This window comes from Podarcis cretensis, assembly GCF_951804945.1.
Source record: "Podarcis cretensis genome assembly, chromosome: 14".
NCBI lineage: Eukaryota > Metazoa > Chordata > Lepidosauria > Squamata > Lacertidae > Podarcis > Podarcis cretensis.
In genome coordinates, this window is record NC_137183.1 from 47,403,853 (window position 1) to 47,427,239 (window position 23,387).

Below are 23,387 nucleotides of genomic sequence, written 5' to 3' on the forward strand. Positions count from 1 at the left end.
GCTCATACGTAAATCCGGCACTGACACTGACCAATCCAGCAGCTTACCCAAATTCCTGGCATTTACCCCAAAAGTTATGGTAAACACAGAGACTTGGAAATATTTAAACCAGGAGGGACTTTTTTGCACATTTAATCAGCATGTTACACCACCAGCTCTCTATCATGTGACCTTATTGCCTTATGTTTAGAGTTGACATTTCTGTTTTCGAGCTTGCGTAGGTTGTGAGATGTTAAATATAATAGTATTGGGAAGGAAATCGGGGGCAGAGCTGGCATTCTCCATGAGTGGCTTTCTTGCACACTAGACGCACTTGTAATGACTACTCCACACCAGACCTTATTGCCCCATGTTTAGAGTTGCCATTTCTGGTTTGGGTTTGTTTGTTTTTTAAAAGATAAATATGTTTTTAGGAAACAAAACAGGCAGGCCTGAGTGAGTCTCACAGGACCCCTTTGCTGGGGCCACGATGCCCTCACTAATCTTCTGTGACACCGTCACTGAGTCACAGTGCACGGGGCAGCTGCCTCTGCCTTGTCTCATGCCCCTGACCTCCAAGCAAGGTTGAGTGGCTGGTTCAGGGAGTTAGATGGAATTCCTTGGCACTACCCAGACTGCCAGCTACTGCGGACCTCGGAAGAGTTGCTTGCTTCCAGAGGTGGCCCCAACCACCATCAGCCAGGATAGCTACCAGTCTTATTACCTGCCAGGCTACCGCTACCTGAACTCATGGCGCCCCAGCTTGTTCTACAAAGTGTCCGCCTTCCGGCCCAACGATGAGGGAGCGGGGCGCCTCTGTGCCCCACTGCGGCCTCCCACCATCCTGCCGTCGGTGCGGTCCTCCTTGTATGCTCGCTACAGCCCCCAAGACTGGTACAAAGCCAACCAGCTCCAGATCAAGGGCTCAGAGGCTTACCGGCACTGGGCCGGGAGGCTGAATGCTGACACTGGGAGGCTGGTACAGGACAAAGACCAGCTGACACGGCAGCAGCAGGAAGACTCCGGGAAAAATATCGGGCAGAGGCTAGCGGACATCAATTTCTGGAGGTCCGAGCTGACCTATGAACTTGAACGGCTGTTGTCCGACACCCGCATGTTGGACACAGCCAAGAGGCGCCTGGAATGTGCTGCGGATGAAGCCCAGGGGCCACTGCAGGTGGGTGCTGAGGATGGTCCAGGAATAATAATAATAATAATAATAATAATAATAATTTTATTATTTGTACCCCGCCTATCTGACTGGAAGAGACGCAGGTGGTGCTGTGAGTTAAACCAAAGAGCCTAGGACTTGCTGATCAGAAGGTCGGTGGTTCAAATCCCTGCGACAGGGTGAGCTCCCGTTGCTCGGTCCCTGCTCCTGCCAACCTAGCAGTTTGAAAGCACGTCAAAGTGCAAGTAGATAAATAGACACCGCTCTGGCGGGAAGGTAAACGGCGTTTCCGTGCACTGCTCTGGTTCGCCAGAAGCGGCTTAGTCATGCTGGCCACATGACCCGGAAGCTGTACGCCGGCTCCCTCGACCAGTAAAGTGAGATGAGCGCCGCAACCCCAGAGTCGGCTACGACTGGACCTAATGGTCAGGGGTCCCTTTACCTTTACCTATCTGACTGGATTGCCCCAGTCACTCTGGGCGGCTTCCAGCATATATGAAAACACAGTAAAACATGAAACATTAAAATCTTCCCTATACAGGGCTTCCTTCAGATTTCTACAGAAGGTTGTATCGTTGGTTCTCTCTTTGACATCTGATGGGAGGGCATTCCACAAGGCGGGTGCCACTATCGAGAAGGCCCTGTGCCTGGTTCCCTGTAACCTCACTTCTCGCAGTGAGGGAGCTGCCAGAAGGCCCTTGGAGCTGGACCTCAGGGTCTGGGCTGAAAGACAGGGGTGTTCTTAACTTCTTTAACATTCTTGGTTTGGTATGCAACTGTGCTGAGAAGTCATTTGGCTTTCTGCTGGCCAACTTCTGTGGCCAAATTGGTGGTCCGCCCTCCCTCCCTCAGTAGAACCATTCCTTGTTTCTGATATCAAAACAGCACAACTCCCGGATCTTCAAAATGACAGTCATGCTTCAAGTCCTTGGGAGTACTGTAATTTATTGCTTGTTTCCAGGGCTTTATTTCAGCCGGAACTCAGTGGAACTCAGTCCCGGCACCTCTCAGATGGGTGCCATTGCCATTGTAAGAGAAAAAGGGAGGTTGTGCATGGTGAATTCTAGAAAAATAGCACTGCTCATTCCCAATGTTCTGATACCTTTCCATAAAACCGCAATCAAGGCAATCAGCAGAAACGAGATAACCAACAAATCAAGTATGAGTAAGAAACCACCAAACCACTAAAAATAATAATAATCTAAAAGCAATGATTTAGATCAGCAATGTCGAACCTGTAGATTGCTGTGGTGCTCCCGGTTGACTGCAGGAGTAATAAAAGTGATCACCTGGTTTCTCCTTAGTGATTGCGGCATGCCCCTCCGCCGGTGCTGCTTAGAAAGGTTGTATTTGCTGTGCTGGCGGCAAGGGGGAAGGGAGGGAGTGCCCCCCAAAAAAGCTCAACAACTCTGGTGTCTTTCCCTAAAAAGAGCTCAAGAACTATGGGCAATAACAATAGGTAGATCACTGCCAGTTTTATTATACTTGGAGTAGATCGCAGTCTCTATAGGGTTGGTTGTGCCTGATCTAGATGGTCACAAGCAACCGCAGTCAAATCTTATTTAAAAACACCATCCATAACAGGTCCACTGAGAAAAAGCCATTTGTAGTCACGTGGGTTAAACCACATAGCCTAGGGCTTGCCGATCAGAAGGTCGGTGGTTCGAATCCCTGCAATGGGGTGAGCTCAGCCAATAAAGCAAGATGTGTGCCGCAACCCCAGAGTCGGCCACGACTGGACCTAATGGTCAGGTGTCCCTTTACGTTTAACACAGCACCCCAGACCCACTTTGCACCAGGCAAGGGGGAGATTTGAATTGAGTGTTCCTCCAGCTAAGCTGGCTTTCTGCTACCCATGGAGCGAGATGTCACTTTCCGCTTTGTCTGCAAAATGTGCCGGTGGGCAGGAATGCTGAGGACGGGGTGCCCACCAGTGGTAGCTGGCAGAAAGCCCCCAGATGGTGCTACAACAGTGGCAAGAGTCTTGATAGCACAAGAATGGAAGAATGCAGAAACCCCAACAAAAGAACAGTGGCAAGAGAAATTGATGGACTATGCAGAACTGGCGAAATTGACATACAAATTGCAACATAAGGACAACTGCGACTTTAAAGAAGAATGGGAACTTTTTACAGATTACTTAAAAAGACTACAAAATGAACTGGACTCCTTGGCAGGTTTTGAACAAACATATCAAATTTGGTGAGGGTCAACATAGTAGATAGATAATACAAGGATGTATGCAATTTTATAATACAAGGATGTATGCAATTGGGACGCAGGTGGCGCTGTGGGTTAAAGCCTCAGCGCCTAGGGCTTGCCGATCGAAAGGTCGGCGGTTCGAATCCCTGCAGCGGGGTGCGCTCCCGCTGCTCGGTCCCAGCGCCTGCCAACCTAGCAGTTCGAAAGCACCTCCGGGTGCAAGTAGATAAATAGGGACCGCTTACCAGCGGGAAGGTAAACGGCGTTTCCGTGTGCGGCTCTGGCTCTGGCTCTGGCTCTGGCTCTGGCCAGAGCAGCGATGTCACGCTGGCCACGTGACCCGGAAGTGTCTCCGGACAGCGCTGGCCCCTGGCCTCTTAAGTGAGATGGGCGCACAACCCCAGAGTCTGTCAAGACTGGCCCGTATGGGCAGGGGTACCTTTACCTTTTACCTATGCAATTTTACAATATGCAGAGAACAACATGAGTTGAGAAATCAGAGAGAAGAGCTGAAGGAAGTCTTGGGGAAGAGGGAGGGAGGGTTTGTTGGGGGGATGAAAGAAATGGGGGGGGACAAGGAAGAGGATTTGTTTTGATAATTTGTTATGTTGAAATATATATATATATATATATATATATATATATATATATATATATATATGTTGTTGTTTAGTTGTTTAGTCGTGTCCGACTCTTCGTGACCCCATGGACCAGAGCACGCCAGGCACTCCTGTCTTCCACTGCCTCCCGCAGTTTGGTCAAACTCATGCTGGTAGCTTTGAGAACACTGTCCAACCATCTTGTCCTCTGTCGTCCCCTTCTCCTTGTGCCCTCCATCTTTCCCAACATCAGGGTCTTTTCCAGACAGTCTTCTCTTCTCATGAGGTGGCCAAAGTACTGGCGCCTCAGCTTCAGGATCTGTCCTTCCAGTGAGCACTCGGCTGATTTCCTTCAGAATGGAGAGGTTTGATCTTCTTGCAGTCCATGGGACTCTCAAGAGTCTCCTCCAGCCCCATAATTCAAAAGCATCAATTCTCTGGCAATCAGCCTTCTTTATGGTCCAGCTCTCACTTCCATACATCACTACTGGGAAAACCATAGCTTTAACTATACAGACCTTTGTTGGCAAGGTGATGTCTCTGCTTTTTAAGATGCTGTCTAGGTTTGTCATTGCTTTTCTCCCAAGAAGCAGTCGTCTTTTAATTTCGTGACTGCTGTCACCTAATGTAGTGATCAAGGAGCCCAAGAAAGTAAAATCTCTCACTGCCTCCATTTCTTCCCCTTCTATTTGCCAGGAGGTGATGGGCCCAGTATAGCCCCCAGATGGGGTGTAGTCCAGAGGTGGGTGTGGGGCTGGACCAGCCTGAGATCTGTGGGATCTTGGACCAATCTCCCTGCCACTGAGCGACAGCATCGGACACCAATTTGGGCCCATTCGCTGTGCCAGCTCCAGACTCCCGAAGCAATCTTACTGACCCCTCTCTGCTCTGCCGCTTCATAAAGCACCACTGTGGATGGGTGTAGATTTGGACTGCACCCTCAGGTTGTTGCCGCGAGAATGACAAATAATATTGGGGGCACACAGAAGAAAATGGGCGAGATTCACTTAACCAGCCCTGTCGCCAGAAGCCCTGAGCGAGGATGACTGAAGAGCGGGTTCTGAACTATCTTCAAAGACAGCCCCATGGGGCCTTGCCAGATGCTTTATCTGTGCGCTTGGGGATCACTTCTTTAACCCGACTGTTGAGAACCTTTGGTTTCGGAACAAAAAGCGCGCAAGCTTCCCTTAAGCTGTAGAAAAGTGCACACAACACACAGCTCCCAAAATTCAGAGAGTAAATGACAGGCTTCGTTGAACATTGACGTGCAGCGGTTAAGGCACCCTTGCCCTGACACTTCCTAGTCTTGCTTTGAGTCTAAAGCTGGCCACAAGGTGGTGTACTAGTCTCGCTTTTCAAATAGATGCGGCTCAGTTTTCTATTGGGTAGAGCAGCCAAGAAGGGTTGCAAGTCCCCTTCAAGCCTGACAGGGGTCTAGAGGCAGAAGTGGAAAGTTTCCAGTAGCATAGCGAGCCCAGGGTGTGTGGGTGGTGGTCCACACTGGATAGGGAGGCACAGAAGTCTGTACTGTGTGTTGGGGGTTGGGATTCTGGGGGGCAGGGGAGCTTGAGAGTGGCCTAGCAGTTGTTGGGTGCGTTGTGCATCCCTGAAATCGGTGGCTGTCCTAAAAAAAGCTGATCCACTTTGATTTTCACCCAAGAGCTGAACAACTTTCGTCTGCCCCGGCTACACCACTGAAATCTTCTTTTAGTTTTTTTCCTTCCACGTCCACAACTTTGTGTCATGTGCTGTGATCGGATGAAACAATACTGCTGTCTTCTGGGAGGGGAATCTGATGCATCTTCTTCAAGGACATTTAAGCCTTGCTGTATCTGAAGTACTTGGGCTGGGTTATTGTTTGGCAAAAACAGCATACAAAAATTCGTATTAGGGGGAATTGTTTCGCAAAAAACTGTGCATTAGGCAAAATTGGGTACAAAAAAGAAATGTGGTGATTAGGAGAAATTCATACCACAACACTGACGAATTCTCACAAGGACCTTTTAAAACAAATGAATGCAAACTGATATGGAAACGTGGAGATCTGATTGCTGGCTGATGGCTGAAGTGCCCATAATGTCTGCAGCTTAGGCATCAGTTGGACAAACTTGAAGATGTACAAATCTTCCCTAAGCATCAGCACTTAATAATAAGGCCAGATATGGAAGAGGAAAACATACATTAATCTGTGAATTTTCAGGGGGCGTGGGGAATGCATGTAGACAAGTATCTCCCTGCAAAATACACATTTTGATTCTTTATTTATTTTGAGATGACAGCAGCATTGGGGCATCCAGGAAGTGTAAAAGTCAGTGGATAACTAGAAGTGCAATACCAACCATATCTATCTGCTGAGTAATAAGTCTCATTGATGGGGTTTACACTTTAGTTTGGGGAAGTGTGGATCGAATAGTTTTTGTGTCAGAATTCACACAAAAAATTGAATTCCTTGTGTGTCCTTAGGCTGACCCTTGGGGGGGGGGAAAGGGTCCAGTAATTTAGCCGCTAATGGGTCTCCTAATTGCCATTTTGATCATCCAGCGCTTTGGGTCCTAGCAACAAACAAACATCCATTCATCCACATGTTTTAGTTACAGGTTAACCATTCACAGATATATTTGGAACAGTTTTCTTCCTCTATCAGGAGATCGAACGTGGAAAAGAAAAACACCTTGCAGTGTTTCTCCAAAGACTCACTATTAGTCTTTACCCCTCTGAAGGAGTTATCTGAACCTGTGGTTTTCTTGTCTGCTTTCAGGTGGCTTTGGAATGCTTATACAATCGGGAGAAACGGATGGGCATCGACTTGGTCCATGATGACGTGGAAAAGAATCTCATCCAGGTACAGCAAGCCTTGCCGGCTTTGTGAAATGAGTTTGCAGAAGGTAGCCAGAAACAGCACTCAAGACAGGTGTTCCGTTTTCTTGATAAAACCCATTTTTTGGATTCTCCCTTGGCTCTCTAACTTGCTCAGGGAATTCCAAGTTTGACCTGAAATTTCAGAGCAGCATTTCCCAGCCTCTGGGTCAATGACCCGCAAGCGGATTCATGAATCCTGTGCAAGTGGATCAGGGGCTTTAGGAGTAAGCCCAAAACAATTATGGCTTGTGACTTATGGCTTTTTGTTTTGTTGGCATGTGGTCATGCTGTGTTGACACTTGTCGTCAAACACCAGAAATGCTAGAGTCTTGCATCTTAAGACCTGGGAACCGCGATCTGGTGACAGAGAAGACCTAAGGTCCAAAATTCATATGATAATAAATCATATGCATAATCCAAGCACAATTTGAACCTAAAGCCAGATTATAGTACATAGGAGATAGTTGTGTTCCTTAATATTTATATTTTTATAAAGCTCAAGAGATGTACATCACAGGTGTGCATTGGGAAGGGCCAGGGCTAGGTTTTAAAGCTACCCCCAAAGTGCATTTAAATTCCTTTTTTGGGGGGGTAGGGGGATTTTGTGCATTATTACTCAGAAGTCTAAAGTTTAGCTGCATTAGATTCCTTTCAGCATTATGCTATTTTCACGCCAGAAACAAGTTTAGAAAAACTGGCCCAAACCCAAACTGACATAAAATTTATAATTATGTTAGTGCATTAAAGCAAAAATCAAAACAAATTTTAAAAAGCACCTTAATTTAAGGACAAATAGATTTATGGATGGAGAACTAGGACTCATTTTATCACATTTGAGATGTGCTATCCTCCCTCAATGGGCATTTATCATGATTGCATTTCTATCCTACCAAGATGTTCAAGGTGGCACACGTCTTTAAACCTCTTTTGCTGCCTTGATGCACAGCTGTAGTGGGCGAGGAATCCTTTGTCTCTATTCAAGCCTAAAGCCGTAGAATCAAACTGCCTGGTTCAGGAATTTTATGACCAGCTTTCCATAAATCACTCGTTTGTGCTAAGATCCCTATTGAGGAAGACATGTGTGGGAAGCAACTTTTGTAGTACGAGAAGCAGAATGCAACCAGAAATCTGTGCACGTTCCCATTGTTCACCGGTCCCCAGATTTCTGGGGTCTGGGGACAAATTTGGAAATGTACAAAACTGTCATGGGTACCACAAAACACGGATGCTCAACACACACCCTTCAAAGCTCAGGCAAGACATCACTAGCCTGGGAAGAAAACAAAACACAGACCTAAAAAACCAGGCAAGCCCTCTTCCCAAGAAAGCAACAACATCCCAACCAAACAACCGCAACAATGGGAAGGGCAGGGAGGCTTGGTGGATGTTGAGAATGTCCAATAAAGGATGCTCTTTCAGCCTCCATTTTTGCAGGATGAATGACAGCAGGTGTCTATTTTCCGTTACAGGAGGTTGATCTGATCAGAGCATGCCAAGAAAGAATGAGGAAGCTTGCAGAAAGGATTGAACAACAAATTAAGTAAGTTTTTTAAACACACACACACACACACACACACACACGCACAAAATATACATGGCCTTTAAAGGCGTCTGGTGAATTGGGCACCCCATTCATTTGCGATGTCTCAGCCACCGTTAGAACTCAGCAGCCTTTGCCTCGAGAAATCCTCTTTTAGTGTGTAGTTCTCCAAAGGATGGCCATCAGGTCTCTTGGCAGTTCTCAACAACAAAAGCCCTTTAACCTTCCTGGGTTGCTCGGCCATCTGGAATGGACCCAGAATTCACAACACTACCCAGGAAGTCACACCCAGCCCTCAAAGGGAGGAACGGCAAAAGTTTCCCTGCTGCTAAAAAAAGAAGCAGCATAATTGTTGGTACTACTGGGTTTTCCTTTAACCCCACCCCCCGATGGGGTTTCTATAACTTCACAGGCAGGCAGAAATCCAACAGGTAAGGCATTTACTGGCAATAATATTGGTGAGTCTTCCTTACCTGTTCAGCTTCTGCCTGGTAAAAGGCACCGATGTCATTCTGCCCATATTTTAGGCCGAAATCCACAGCTTGTTTTCACGGTTTTTGAATATGGAAATGGAATTTCTAAGACTACTTCTTTCTTGCCCATTGTCACCTGCAAAAATGCTTTAAAATTGTAAATATGCTGCTATAACAAAAATCCTCGTCCTCCTACATAGTGTTAACAGAGATGCCCAACATGCTCTTGAGAGGGACCTTGGAGACAAGAACTCGGCCCATTTCATCGATGAGAAGTGCTATAACCTGAGGAACACTTCCGACAGCATCAATTTCTACCACGGAGTGGAAAAAATAGATGGAACGTAAGTCTGGGGCACTCTGCTTATAATATCCATTACTAGAGTGGGTTATTGAGCATGCTGGGTATATGACAGACACCAAGCCCACACCTCTTAAAATCCAGGTGTGAAAGCAAACCTAATAAACGGAAAGTAAACTTCCTGGATTTCCAAAAATGAGCAGTTGTACCTATTGTACAAAGCAAAGCTTCAGAGTGGGGAGGCCACAACATTTTGCTTCCACTTGGTGTGTTTGTGAATTCAGCCTTTGAACGTGCAGAATTTTTTATGCAAAATCCTTTTGTATAATTACAAATTGTATGGGTGCTGTGATGTCGTGGATATATAATTTTTTTTTTTTAAAAAAAGGTACGCAATTTATTTTGCACGGTGTCCCACAGCACCCTGGAACACAGGACATGGTGCTGGTTTTTCGCAGTAACCCAGGTTCTTATACTTTGCAGGGTGACGGTCCCTGAAACGTGGGCCAAGTTTAGCGATGACAACATCCGGTATTCACAGAACGCACGTGCCAACACAGCCACCCTCTGCAGCGAAGCGGACCACACCCTGGAAACCACTTCCGACGATATGTGGAGGCAGTGGACAAACACGAATTTGGCCTTCGACGCCCGCATTTCGGAAATAGCGGACTCCAAGAACCAGCTGCAGGCACAGCTGGCCAAGGTAGGAGGACGTTGGTCTTCAAGAGGCTGGGCGGGTAAGGCAGAGACTGCTCTGCTGAGTCCTGGGGATGGAAGAGACTTCAGGTGGAAATGGAGGCAGGAGTGGAAATTGCCCGTGTTCCCTCCTTCCTCCTGGGTCCAGAATGGAAACCAAACCAGTGAATACCGCCAATATTTCCCAATACGAAACTGCCCAGCTGCTAAGATCCTTTGTTTTGGTGGTCCCAGAGCTCTCCCACCTCCTTTCCCTAGTTGTAAAAATGTAGCACAGTGGTACCTCAGGTTAAGTACTTAATTCGTTCCGGAGGTCCGTTCTTAACCTGAAACTGTTCTTAACCTGAAGCACCACTTTAGCTAATGGGGCCTCCTGCTGCTGCCGCACCGCCGGAGCATGATTTCTGTTCTCCTCCTGAAGCAAAGTTCTTAACCTGAAGCACTATTTCTGGGTTAGCGGAGTCTGTAACCTGAAGCGTATGTAACCTGAGGTACCACTGTATAAACACTGACAACTGGCCTGCGAGCGCTCCAATTGGAGAACAGCCTTTACCAATGGTGTCATGGGCTTTGAAGACGCTCAAACTCAGGACGCAAGGGAGAAACGTGCCAAGAGGAAGGCACATTTGGCAAACCCTCACCATGTTCAGCTCCCACCCGGAAACCAATGTCCCTACTGTGGAAGGACGTGTGGGTCCAGAATTGGCCTCCACAGTCACTTATGGACTCACAGTTAAGACCGTGTTCATGGAAGACAATCTTATTTGGCTACAAGTGATAGAAGAAGAAGAAGAAGAAGAAGAAGAAGAAGAAGAAGAAGAAGAAGAAGAAGAAGAGATCTCTCCCACCTCTTTTCCCTAGCTGGGCAAACTCTAACTAGGTTTTGGGAAGGAGGAGGGAAGACTCTAAGACTCACCTACTGGGCTTTGGGAAGGCAGCGCGAAGGCTGGGGAGGGCCGCCAAAAAAGGCCTCGAGGGCCATGACTAAGGATCCTCCTACCATCTTGCAGTGGGGGGCAGCTGTCCTAGATGATAACTTTTGAAGGCTGCTTTGTTTGACATGGTGGGTGCCATCCTTTTAGTTGAGCGAGCTGGCCTTATGGATTCCTCAGCTCAGGGATGCGTAGACCACCCAAGCTGCACTGTGATGTCACCATGCCACAGAATCCGGACAAGACCCAACAATGGGCAGTCATAAAAGGCATGAGCACGGGAAACGTGGCAAGTCCCACTAAGGTTGGGCAGCACGGGCATGACATGAAAAGGAGGTCTGGCAATCATTTTCTCTTCTCTGTCTTTGCTCTCAGTATGGGAGGCACATGGAATTGGGAGGGACCCGAAAATCCCAAAGTATCGAAATCTCAATGGAGCAGAAAAGATTATTTATAAATGTGACAATGGCTGTGTGGATGTTATTGGCCCAGAGATGGAAAGAAGATAAAGTTCTGACCAGAGAAGAACGGCAGATTAAGTTGACGGATTATGCGGAAATGGCAAAAATGACCGGAAGAATCAGAAATCAGGAAGACCAAAATTTTAATAAGGAATGGGGAAAATTTATCATTTGTCTTAAAAATCATTGTAAACAGTTAAAATTGTTAGTAGGGTTGGAATAACACTTGTAGTTTAATGATGAATTTTGGATATAATGGAGATGTAAAAGATTTGGATTATTATAAAAGATGCAGGAGAAAATGACTAAGAATAGGACCCACAAAGGGGAGGAGGGAAGTCCAGGAGTTTGTTTGGAATCTTGTTTTTATTATGTATGTTGGATATGTATGTGATGGTAAAACTTTAATTTGAAAAACCAAATAAATAAGTTTATTTTTAAAAAAAGAATTGGAAGAGACCCTGGGGCTCATCTAGTGCAACCCCCCGCAATGCAGGAAAACACAGCCGATCCTTACGGGGATCGAACGTGCATCCTTGACGTTATCGGCACCATGCTTCTAACCAACCAAGCTGTCCAGGCTCAGTGAGTTGTGACAGCATTACAGTGAATTGCTGCTTTCAAGTAAAACTTGCACAGTATTGGCCATGATTCTGATGCTGTTGCTCCAAGGCAAAAACACAGCATTATAGAAGCATAGGACTGTGGAGTTGGAAGGGACTCCAGCGGTCATCTATTTCCACCCTCTGCGATGCAGGAATCTCAGCTAAAGCATCTCTGACAGATAGCCATTCATCCTCTGCTTAAAAACCTCTAAGAAAGGAGAGCCCACTACTTTCCGAGAGTACCCGTTCCAATGTCAAATGGCTCTTACTATCCGAAAGTTCTTCCTAACGATTAGTCGGAATCTTCTTCTTTTTGATTCGGGTCCATTGGTTCAGTTCCTACTGCCTGGGCCAACAGAAAATGAATGAATGAAACTTACAGAGTAAAAAATTAAGAAGAAATGGGTATGAGATGAGACAGTCAAAAATAATATTGATAACACAGCGAAAAGAAGAAAAGAAACAAAGGAAGCCACATATAGGTGGAGGGAAGTCAAAATTTATGTCTGTATGTTTAGTTTGTATGCTTGTTTTGTTTTTTGTAATCTAAGTTGAGAGGTGTATGTATCTATGTATAATAAGTTTGTTTAGTGTTCTGGTTTGTGTTTGTAAGTATTGCATTTATCAACAAAAGTTTAAAAAAGGGGGGGGGGAGAAAATAGACTTGCTCCATCTTCCCTGTGAAAGCTCTTCACATATTTGAAGATAGCTATCATGTCACCTCTCAGTCTTCTCTTTTCCAGGCTAAATATACCCAGCACTCTCTAGTATAAAGTCATAAGGCTTGGTTTCCAGATCTTTGATAATCTTGTGTCACCCAATATTGACTCTTAATACCTATATTTAATGAGCACCTCTCCCCATTAAAAAAACCCAACATTTTCCATTTTAAAGAACCTTTCTGTGTGCAGGAGGGAGAGGGTTCAAACAAATCAGGACAAATGCCGCAGAAACTGTGGATGCTGTATAACCTTTTTGCAAACTTGGTGCAAAAAATTAAATGCATCTTGATGAAATTGATAACTAGATCAACTGGAAGTGAGAAAGCATGAATTCAGAGTCAAAACGCCACAGGTGCCATTCAGGAGAGACTCTTCGGCGCAAATTGCCTCTGCAATCTGTATGCCACGAATGCAAAGATGATCTTTTATGCATAACAAGCCCATTTAATGAGACAATATATAGAGTCACCAAGCAAGATGCATGCACTCTGTAACACTGGCGGGTGTATTTATGTGTTTTGTTTTTAATTTTACAGTTGCTACAGTCATTGTTCTCTTAAAAACAATTAACAAAAAATAGCACAGTTGAAACAAGAACGCCAGGGATTGTCGGGAGTGGGAGAGCCAACACTTGCAGCATTCTTTAACCTCCCTCATCTTGAATACCACTTGACACATTTTAGCCACCCAATTTGAATGCCAAATTTGCTAGGTGGTTCCTTATTCACACTGAGACGCACCCCTTTTGTGTATGCATGACGCCGCAGTTCTTGCTCCGTGTGGAATTTTGTATAAGGTGAACGCTTGTGTACAGGAGGTGGGGAACAACAGAATGAGAGAGAGAGAGAGAGAGAGAGAGAGAGAGAAAGCTTCTGGAAACGGTGGTGGGGTGGAGTGATTGGTGCCTCCAGCAGTGGCAGGCAGAAAGAAAGGAGGTGTCTGCCTTCTCCGCAGGCAGAAGCTACAGATCCATTCCAGCCTTTTTCTTCTGCCTGCACCTGCCTCATGGCTCTGTCTCCATCTGAGCTCCCTTGGCCACCTTTTGTGGAGAGAGATATTGGGGATGAGAAGTTACCGTATTTTTCGCTCTATAAGACGCACCAGACAACAAGACGCACCTAGTTTTTGGAGGAGGAAAACAAGAAAAAAAATATTCTGAATCTCAGAAGCCAGAAAAGCAAGAGGGATCACTGCGCAGTGAAAGCAGCAATCCCTCTTGCTGTTCTGGCTTCCGGGATAGCTGTGCAGCCTGCATTCGCTCCATAAGACGCACACACATTTCCCCTTACTTTTTAGGAGGGGAAAAGTGAGTCTTATAGAGCAAAAAATACGGTACTTTTGAGATGCACAAGCAAAGACGAGAAGGAGGAGGAAGAGGCATTGCACTCTTAGCCCTCTCCAGATCTGCCCTGCCTCTGGAAATCTTGGCACGGCTCTTTTTCTCTGAAGTTTAAAATCTCCTGTTTTGGCTTCTCACCCCTCTTGTTCTGGTTGCTTTGTTTGTCGTCCCCCCCCCACCTCTTTCTTGCTCGTCTTGTCGTTTTCTGACCTCCCTTCTTCCTTCATTGAAATAAAATAAATAAATAAAATACCCTGGGTGCACACTTTAATGAAATGTGCTGCACTCACCCATTGCAGAATATTTTAAAACGAGGGGCATTACCATAAAAACTGAGTGCAAGGTGCGCTTTGTCCCTGCCTACGATGGAGGTGTGGTGGTGGAGATTTGCACAAATGGTGAAGGATGCCAGAGGGCAGACTTGTACTTTGTTCTCTGCAAGAGATGGGTGTACGGTTTGGCAGCTATATATATGAACTGATCTCCACCCAGCCTCTGGAGTGTGTGCTTGTGTGTGAGAGAGAGAGGGGGGGGAGAGTTTTGCTTCCTAATTCTTGGAATATAGCCACAAAATGATGTCGTTTGGTGCAATACAATCTGGTGACTTTCCCCACCAATCCGTTCAAGTCCTTTCAAGCGATGCGAGTTTAATCTGGACCAATGTGTAAATCGCAGTTTGCGATCCAAAGCCACTTGTAGCAAGTTTCTGCCAGGTGTGGAAGGTAGTTGCTCTGTAGAGACAACCTCCTGTTCCTCTCCCAGCTTCTTCCAGCTTCTTAATTATACTTTTAAAGCAGAAAAAATGAAGAAGACAGGAGACAGCAGTCAGGAAGGCAGGATGACCTTAAAACCAAACATACTATTAAGCTCCTAGTTGTGGGTTAAAAAGACGAGGCAGTGTTTGGTTTGGGAGTTCACTTAAAGGTTCGAACAATATTTTGTTTCGGAGGCTGCCAAGGGAGGAGATCCCTGCCTGCGTTATCAGTTATCCTCTTCCTCTGGGGGCACCATCTGGCAGGAAGGTCTCTTGCAGAAGCCCCAGGGGAACAAATCGGCCCTTTGCCAGAGGGCCCAAAAGGCGGACATGTATGCGATTCTGAATTAGGGATGGGGGAGAGATTTGATGCGGTTCACATCTAATGTCAAATCTGCCAAACTCGCCTGAGTTTGAACCAAAACACAGCTGCCTTTTGAAACTTGTATTTCCCCGAATTTTGCAGTGACGTTGACCATTAAGTAAAATAAAGTGGGAGTGTGGTGCAGCAGTAAGCCTAAGCCGTAGAACGTTTAAAAACATCTTAAACAATGGAGCTAAAACCATAAAACTTAACTAAAAGCTGGAGAGTTTGATTAATGTTGCCGTGGTTGTTGCAAACTCATTGGCAGATCCTTTCTAAAAAAGATCCACACAGATTTCCCTTTCCGATGTACAGTAGTACAGTGGTACCTCGGGATGCGAACGGGATCCATTCCGGAGCGCCGTTCGCATCCTGAATGGAATGCAAGATACGACGGCGCGTCTGTGCTTGCGTGGGTCGCGTTTCGCTGCTTCCGCGCATGCGCATGATGTCATTTTGAGCGTCTGCGCATGCACGAGCTGCGAAACCCAGAAGTAATGAGCTCCGTTACTTCCAGTTTGCCACAGAGTGCAACTCAAACACGCTCATCCCAAAGCACATTCAACTCGAGGTATGACTGTACCTTGGTTCTCGAACTTAATCCGTTCCGGGAGTCCATTCGACTCCCAAAACCATTCAAAAACCAAGGCACAGCTTCTGATTGGCTGTAGGAGCTTCCTGCACTCAAGCAGAAACCGCGTTGGACGTTCGGCTTCCAAAAAACGCTCGCAAACCGGAACACTTACTTCCGGGTTTGCGGTGTTCGAGAGCCAATTTGTTTGACAACTAAGCCCTCCAAGAACCAAGGTACCACTGTATTCTCCGGCCCCCATTCCCCCAGGCACATTTCTTTCCAAAGAAGCCCTGGGAAGGAAATACTTTCCATTTGAATGGGCCCAGATGTCAGGAAACAAGTGTTTTCCATAGTGTTTTCCCCTATTTTCCCTAACATAATGTCACAATGTATGGTTGCATAAGTTTTGTTTAAACTAAAGCAAAAGCTCTGGAGAACTGTGATTTAAACAAAACTTGATACATTCCCTAGTTCATCTTGTTTTCTTCTTACTCTTGCAAAAACACCCACAATCCTCCTCTGCAATCTTTCCCTTTAACTGACTAAACTTTGTTCTTTATGACATTGTCTGTTGCTGTACACCTAAACTGAAGCCACCGCATGGAACTGTACTAAAAGCTGGTAGTCTTTTTAAATTAATAAAATTTGTGCTCTAAAACAACAACAACAACAACAGTGGTTTGCAGAAGGTCAAAGCTCAGAGGCTGCAGAGGGGAGAAGCTGGGAAATATTGGGAGAGGAACAGCAGGAAGAAGAAGAAGCACAAGGGGAGAGGCAGCTGACAGACTCAGTGTCTTTAGAAAGCATTCCTGACTCTCCCAGGACCAGGCGGGCATTGAGAGTAGGAGAACAGAAAGCCCAAAGGCAGAAAGCACAGTTCAGCCAGCACAGGGGTGATGTGGAATAGGAGAGACAGAGGGGATGGGACTTTACCTGGAACAACACCATTGTCTAAGAGAGATGGCATTTCTACGTCTCTCTGTGAATATTGAATAAAACACTCAGTAAGAACTCTTCTCGTTTATCTGCTTCTTGGCTGCCACTGTGGGAGGGATCAGATTCCCTGAAGCCTGACACCAGAGGATGGTGGAGAAAGTCACATCAGTCAAGGAGGCAGCAAGCACTGGGGGGGGGGACACAACTGTTATGTACTGAAGTTCTCACCCTGGGCCAGCAGGGCAATACTGTAGATAGTTTTCACTCAGGTCCACATCTGCAAATAAGGAATTGAAAGTGAGGTCCAGTGATTGGATAGTTACAGAAAGTTGTTACTGTTGCGTTGTACTGGAGCTCTATATAAGCAGGCTGACTGAGCCCTTCAGTTCAGTTCTGTTCTGGCCTGTGAATAAACAAGAGCTGTTTGAAGAATCGCTGTGTCGTCTGATATGTTCACCCACAACTTAATAACAACCATACCATTTTCTTCTCCTCCTTCTCCTTTCAGACACTGCAAGAAATCTTTCAGACAGAAAATACAATAATGTTGCTGGAAAGAGCCATAATGGCTAAGGAGAGCCCACTCAAGGTGGCCCAGACACGCCTTGAAGCCCGAACATGGCGGCCAAATATGGAGTTGTGCCGGGACGTACCTCAGTACAAGTGAGTGAGCCCCCCCCCCCACTCATTTCCCACCCTCCAGATATTGCGGCCTGAAGGCCTACCGCATTCCAGATCTATTTGCTGTTGATGCAGAACGCATCAAGGATTATTAGTGCTACAGGATTCAGGGAGTTGGTTTGGATGCCGTCTTTGAGCTCCCTTTGCTTTCTATTTCTGCAAGATGGAATTCTGCAACCAGCGTTTCTCACACTTGGGTCCCCTCCACCTTTTGTGGGACTACAACTCCTATCATCCCTAGCTAGCAGGAGCTGTGGTCAGGGATGATGGGAAACTGTAGTCCAACAATAGCTAGGGACCCATGTTTGAGAAACACAGTGCCGGTAGAAGTGGTCAAACCAGTTGGTGGTCCCTAGCCAAGTCTCCTAGACATCTTTTTACATGACTAAAGGGACGTGGGTGGCACTATGGGTTAAACCACAGAGCCTAGGACTTGCCGATTAGAAGGTCGGCGGTTTGAATCCAAGTGACGGCGTGAGCTCCCGTTGCTCGGTCCCTGCTCCTGCCAACCTAGCAGTTCGAAAGCACGTCAAAGTGCAAGTAGATAAATAGGTACCGCTCCGGTGGGAAGGTAAACGGCGTTTCCATGTGCTGCTCTGGTTCGCCAGAAGCAGCTTAGTCATGCTGGGCCACATGACCCGGAAGCTTTGCGCCGGCTCCCTTGGCCTATAGAGCGAGATGGGCGCCGCAACCCCAGAGTCGGTCACGACTGGACCTAATGGTCAGGGGTCCCTTTACCTTTACCTTTAAGGACACCATCACTCAACTGCTTTATTGCAGGAGTATTATGCAAGATGCTTTTGACGCAATGGGCCCGTCCACACTGCTGTTTGTCCTGTGATTTCTTGTCCGAGAGGAGTTATTTTTGTCCCACAGCTTTCCCATGGTTTATGGCAAATGCCAATATGCAGGAAACCTGATTTGTTCCAATTCAGCAGTAATCCGTGGGTTTCCCCAGGGAAAGTGGCAGGACCAAAAGAAAAAAGAGCTTGGACCCCTGGCTAAGAAATCATGGGGAAAACGGGAGTGTGGATGAGCCCAATAATAATGGTGGATTTATTCTGCTTTATGTTTGTTACGCTTCCACAATGCAAGTACATTATTACTGTCTGGATGAGCTATAGCGTAACAAAAGTGGAACAGGAATAAACCAGAACATTTGCGGAATTAAAAGTTATGGGACTTCAGCAGGAGTTGAAATGAAGTCGTGTGATTGCTCCAAAACTGTTGCAGGTGCAGAAGCCGGCCTTCTCTGCCAACTTTTCAACGCCTGCTGAGAGCTTTTATATTCTGCCAGGCCAGTGCAGGCAATTAAGAACACATCCTTTCACAATGGCTAATTAATGTCTGCTTTAAACCTTCTTTATGATGTTTATTGTACAATTTTATGATTGCTGTAAACTGCTTTGATATATTTTTCATGACATTAGAGGTATATAAAGATCTTTATCAATAAATATAAATAAATAGTATTGAAGGGGTGATCGTGTACGACTGCCCTGATAGCACCATGAGTGTTTCTCTCTGCATTTCATAGCATCATAGAATAGTGTTGTGGACTATACTTTGCTCCTCACAGAACTACAGTTCCCAGGGGCACCCTCAGCAAACTACAGTTCCCAGGATTCTTTGTTGTGGGAGAAATCCTCCACTTTGGCATGGATGTGACTGTCGTAGACTGCATCTCCCATCATCCCTGACCATTGGCCATGCTGGTTGGGGCTGATGGGAGTTGGAATCCAATGATAGATGGAGGGCACCACGTTCGCTAACCATGCCCTATGTTTCTGCAATGCTTCTGTTCTATTGCTCTTTGTTTTTTTCTAGCCACAAAGGGGCCCGGTGTGCCTCCCCACCCTGTTTTCCCTTCTCATAAAGTTGGGAGACACAGGATGTTTTGACACCAGGCACTGGCGGCTATCGTGTTAAGGGTCGGAGAAGCTGTTTGCCGAAAACGTTTTTTCGAAGCCACCCTCCCCCTCCGAAAAGAAAAAAGGGTTGACTCATCTTTTCCTAGTGCACCTGTATGAGCCTCAGTGGGTGGGAGTGATAACATCTCCAGCAGCACAAAGCGTTTTACAGGATCTGGCTAAGCATCAAAGGGGTTTTATAGCAGAGCTTGCAAACACGGGACCTGCTCCGTCCTCTGCAAGAGCAGGGACAAAAGAGAGAGAGAGAGAGAAGAAAAGGAGTGCCACACCAGCACACAATAGGAACACAGCAAGTAGGCTTGTTATATTGAGCTTTGGTCCAGCTAGTTCAGTATTGTCTACACTGACTGGTAGCAGCTCTCCAGGGTTTCAGAAATAATAGTAGTAGTAGTAGTAGTAATAATAATAATAATAATAATAATAATAATAATAATAATTAATTGTATGGCACTCATCTGTGGCTTCCAACAGATATAAAAAGGATATTACAGTCCTTTTATATCTGTTGGAAGCTGCCCAGCATGGCTGGGGCAACCCAGTCAGATGGGTGGCTTATTATCATAATTACAGTGCTACCTCGGAAGTCGAATGGAATCCGTTCCAAAAGTCCGTTCCACTTCCAAAATGTGCAGAAATGAAAGCGTGGCTTCTGATTGGCTGCAGGAACCTCCTGCAGCCAATCAGAAGCCGCAGAAGCCCGTCAGACGTTCGGCTTCCAAAAATAGTTCACAGACTGGAACACTCACTTCTGGGTTTGCAGCGTTGGGGAGCCAAAATGTTCGAGAACTAAAATGGTTTGAAAACCAAGGTATGACTATATCATCATCATTATATATCCTCCAAGATTTCTCTGATGAAAATACTCTTGCCCGTACGGGCCAGTCTTGACAGACTCTGGGGTTGTGCGCCCATCTCACTTAAGAGGCCAGGGGCCAGCGCTGTCCGGAGACACTTCCGGGTCACGTGGCCAGCGTGACATCGCGGCTCTGGCGAGCCAGAGCCGCACACGGAAACGCCGTTTACCTTCCCGCTGGTAAGCGGTCCCTATTTATCTACTTGCACCCGGAGGTGCTTTTGAACTGCTAGGTTGGCAGGCGCTGGGACCGAGCAGCGGGAGCGCACCCCGCCGCAGGGATTCGAACCGCCGACCTTTCGATCGGCAAGCCCTAGGCGCTGAGGCTTTAACCCACAGCGCCACCTGCGTAGGGGCATCCTATTCAATCATCATCAACAGTGCTTTTTTTTCTGGGGGTATTCAAGGGTATGCAGTAGCAGTACCTTTTTCCTTCCCAAAGGTTAAAAGTGTGGCACTTACTGGAACAGCTACATGGTGAATACTGACACCTTTTCCCCTTAAAAAAGCACTGGTTGTTGTGGTGGTGGTGATTTTACTATTCATACCCCACCCACCTGACTGGATTGCCCCAGCCACTCCAGGCAGCTTCCAACATATATATATAAAACAAACCCAGATGAAGACAAAAGGGTGTGATTAACTTGGCTGGGAAAGAGGGAAATGTAAAGATCTCTTTTGTTACACTTGATGGGTGTTTGGTGGAGGGCAAGGGGAATCATGGGGCAGGGTCCAGGATGCTCAGATTACTGCCACCAGACCTTCCCTTTCATGATGTAACCATGATGTATTAGTGATGTAGTTTTTTTGGGGGGTGTAACATGGGGATGAGCAGCTAATAAAAGTTTGGGTTCTCTTTTGTTTGGGGCTTCCATCTTGTTCCACCTTGTGGCAGGTGAGAGTCCTGTCGTGACAGTCTTCAATAAAGACCAAGCCTACTGGCTGCTGTTTTGCTCTGGTATTCCTGGCTGGTGTCCTTGTTTTTTGTCCAAGGGAGCCCTCAGATTGCTCCGTTAACAGAGTATCTGTTTCCCCCCAACCCCATTTCAGGCTGGTGAATGAGGTTTTCACCATCGACGACACGCTGCAGACCCTGAAACTGCGCCTGCGCGAAGCTCATGACACCCTCCAGCTGCTCATCCTCAACAAGTCCAAGCTGGAGCACGACCTGCTGGTGAAAGCCAACTCCCTTTTCATCGACAAGGAGAAGTGCATGGGGATGAGGAAAACCTTCCCCAGCACCCCACGCTTGGTCGGCTACACCTGAGCTTTCCTGGCGACCTCTGCTCTGACATAAAAGGTTTGCAAATGATGGGAGAACGTTCTGCTCATTTCATTGCTATTTTTTTTTCTTTGTTTGTTCAGTTAGCCAGCTTGACAAACGAAAAAAAAGAGAGAAGAAATTGGATGGCAATAAAGCATAAGAGAAAGCAAATCGGAGAAAAAGGGTCGCAGGTTTTTGTTGCTTAGCGGTCTCTTGCTGTGGGAGGAGCTACAGTCCACGCAATGCATCCTGGGAAAGAATTGGGCACTGGGGCTCACCTTTCTGTCCTGGCAAGCCCACCTGTTGCCTCGACCTCAAGGAAAGCGCATTTGGGACATGCCACTTGTGCGGTGCAGATTTTTGAAGTCCCAGCTTCATTTTTTTATTTGGTTATTTTGGCGGAATCTAGACACATATTTAAAAAATGCTGTGAAAGTGCTTTTTTAAACAGAGTTTAAAAAAATATACAGTGTGTTAGAGGTATCGGTTGGTTGCTCGAGAGCAATCAGGCAATATGCCTCAATAGTCTGTTCTAAAGCTTTCTTATTAGTGATAAAACCTTTAGAATGGAGAGTGCCTATATTCTGTGTCTTGCTCATTCACTGGCAGAATCTGAGAGTGGGCGGTCCTTAAACCTTCCCCAGCAGAGTAGTTTCTTGACGCCCAGTCTGCGCCTCCCCTCTCTGCGCAGAAGCCTATTGCGCAAGGAGGGCGTGGGTAATGGAGGACCTCTCTCCTCCCCGCTTTGCCCAGGCAAGGTGTCCTGGCACCGCCTCGCCTCCTTCGAGCCCTGCATCTCCTCTCCACTGGAGGTGGGGCTTCCCTCCTCCGCTGAGGAGGTGCTGCTTCCCACGATCTTTGGGGGCTCTCTGTAATCCATCCGGCTTTCCCCCTCTCGCCCCTGAGCCGATGGCAGTTCCCTGACACAGTGGTTCCTCGTTTTTGAACATCTCCATTGACAAAAGTTTCAGAAGTCGACGCAGTAAACCGGGAAGTAAATTCTTCCATTTTCAAATGCACCTCGGAAGTCGAATGGCTTCCGCTGAGGTACCGCTAAGTTTTTCTCAATTTTCTCTATTAAATTTGCAGACTGCCCTTTGCGCCTCGGTTTTCGAACGTTTCGGAACTCGAACAGTCTTCCGGAATAGATTACGTTCAAAAACCGAGGTACCACTGTATATTGAATTTGCCATTAACTCACCATCACCATCTAGTGTCACATTTGAATAACGTTTGGCAAACCCTCACCGTGATCGACTCCCACCCGGAAACCTCTGTCCCCACTGTGGAAGGATGTGTGGATCCAGAATTGGCCTCCACAGTCACTTACGGACTCACTGTTAAGACCGTTTACATGGAAGACAATCTTACTCGGCTATGAGAGTTGGCGAAAGAAAGAAGAAAGCATTTGTATAATAAACTCAAAACATACTTAAAATGTTACATTTACAGCTTTATAGCCAAGACCTTTGTTGTATTATTACATTTCTACCCCTCCTTTCCTCCAAGGAGATCAAGGCAGTGTATGTGGTTTTTCCGCTCCCATTTTCATCCTCGCAACAATCCTATGAGGTAGGTTAGGTTAAGAGACAGTGGTTATATCCACAACATACATTTAAAGTGCATTGCTTCCCTCAAAGAGTTCTGGGAACTGTAGTTTGCCCTCACAGAGCTAGAATTCCATCACCCTTGACCAAACTACAGTTCCCAGCATTCTTTGGGGAGTACGCCATGCACTTTAAATGGATGTTTTGGATGTGAGCAGCGATTGGCCCAAGGCTATCCAATGAGCTTCATCTCTAAGTCGAGATTTGGATGCTGGTCTTCCAGATCACAGTCCAGAGATGGGGGACCTTTGGCCCTCCAGATGATGCTGAACTGGGTGCGAATTAAAGGATATATAGCAAGAATTGTGGAACATTTGGAAATTGAATATTTTAATGTGATCACATATGGACATGGATGGAAGAACTTACTAGTACTCAGCATGGAGGCAGGAATTATTGGGGGTAAAGTTGACATTAAAGGAAAAAAACCATGGATGAAATTTATTAATATTAAAGTCACCTATTATGGTGCTGGAGGAGACTCTTGAGAGTCCCATGGACTGCAAGAAGATCAAATCTATCCATTCTGAAGGAAATCAGC

At 46.3% G+C, this 23,387-nt stretch overlaps 1 protein-coding gene across 1 annotated transcript; it reads left to right on the forward strand.

The window, feature by feature from the left end:
• Positions 1-516: 516 nt before the first annotated feature.
• On the forward strand, positions 517-21,410 carry TEKT5 (tektin 5). Its single transcript, XM_079953885.1, has 7 exons — positions 517-1,156; positions 6,710-6,793; positions 8,280-8,350; positions 9,024-9,167; positions 9,608-9,830; positions 17,019-17,173; positions 21,026-21,410. Exons 1-7 carry the CDS (start codon positions 590-592, stop codon positions 21,240-21,242), a joined length of 1,461 nt encoding a protein of 486 aa, XP_079810011.1. The 5' UTR covers positions 517-589; the 3' UTR covers positions 21,243-21,410.
• The last annotated feature ends 1,977 nt before the right edge of the window (positions 21,411-23,387 follow it).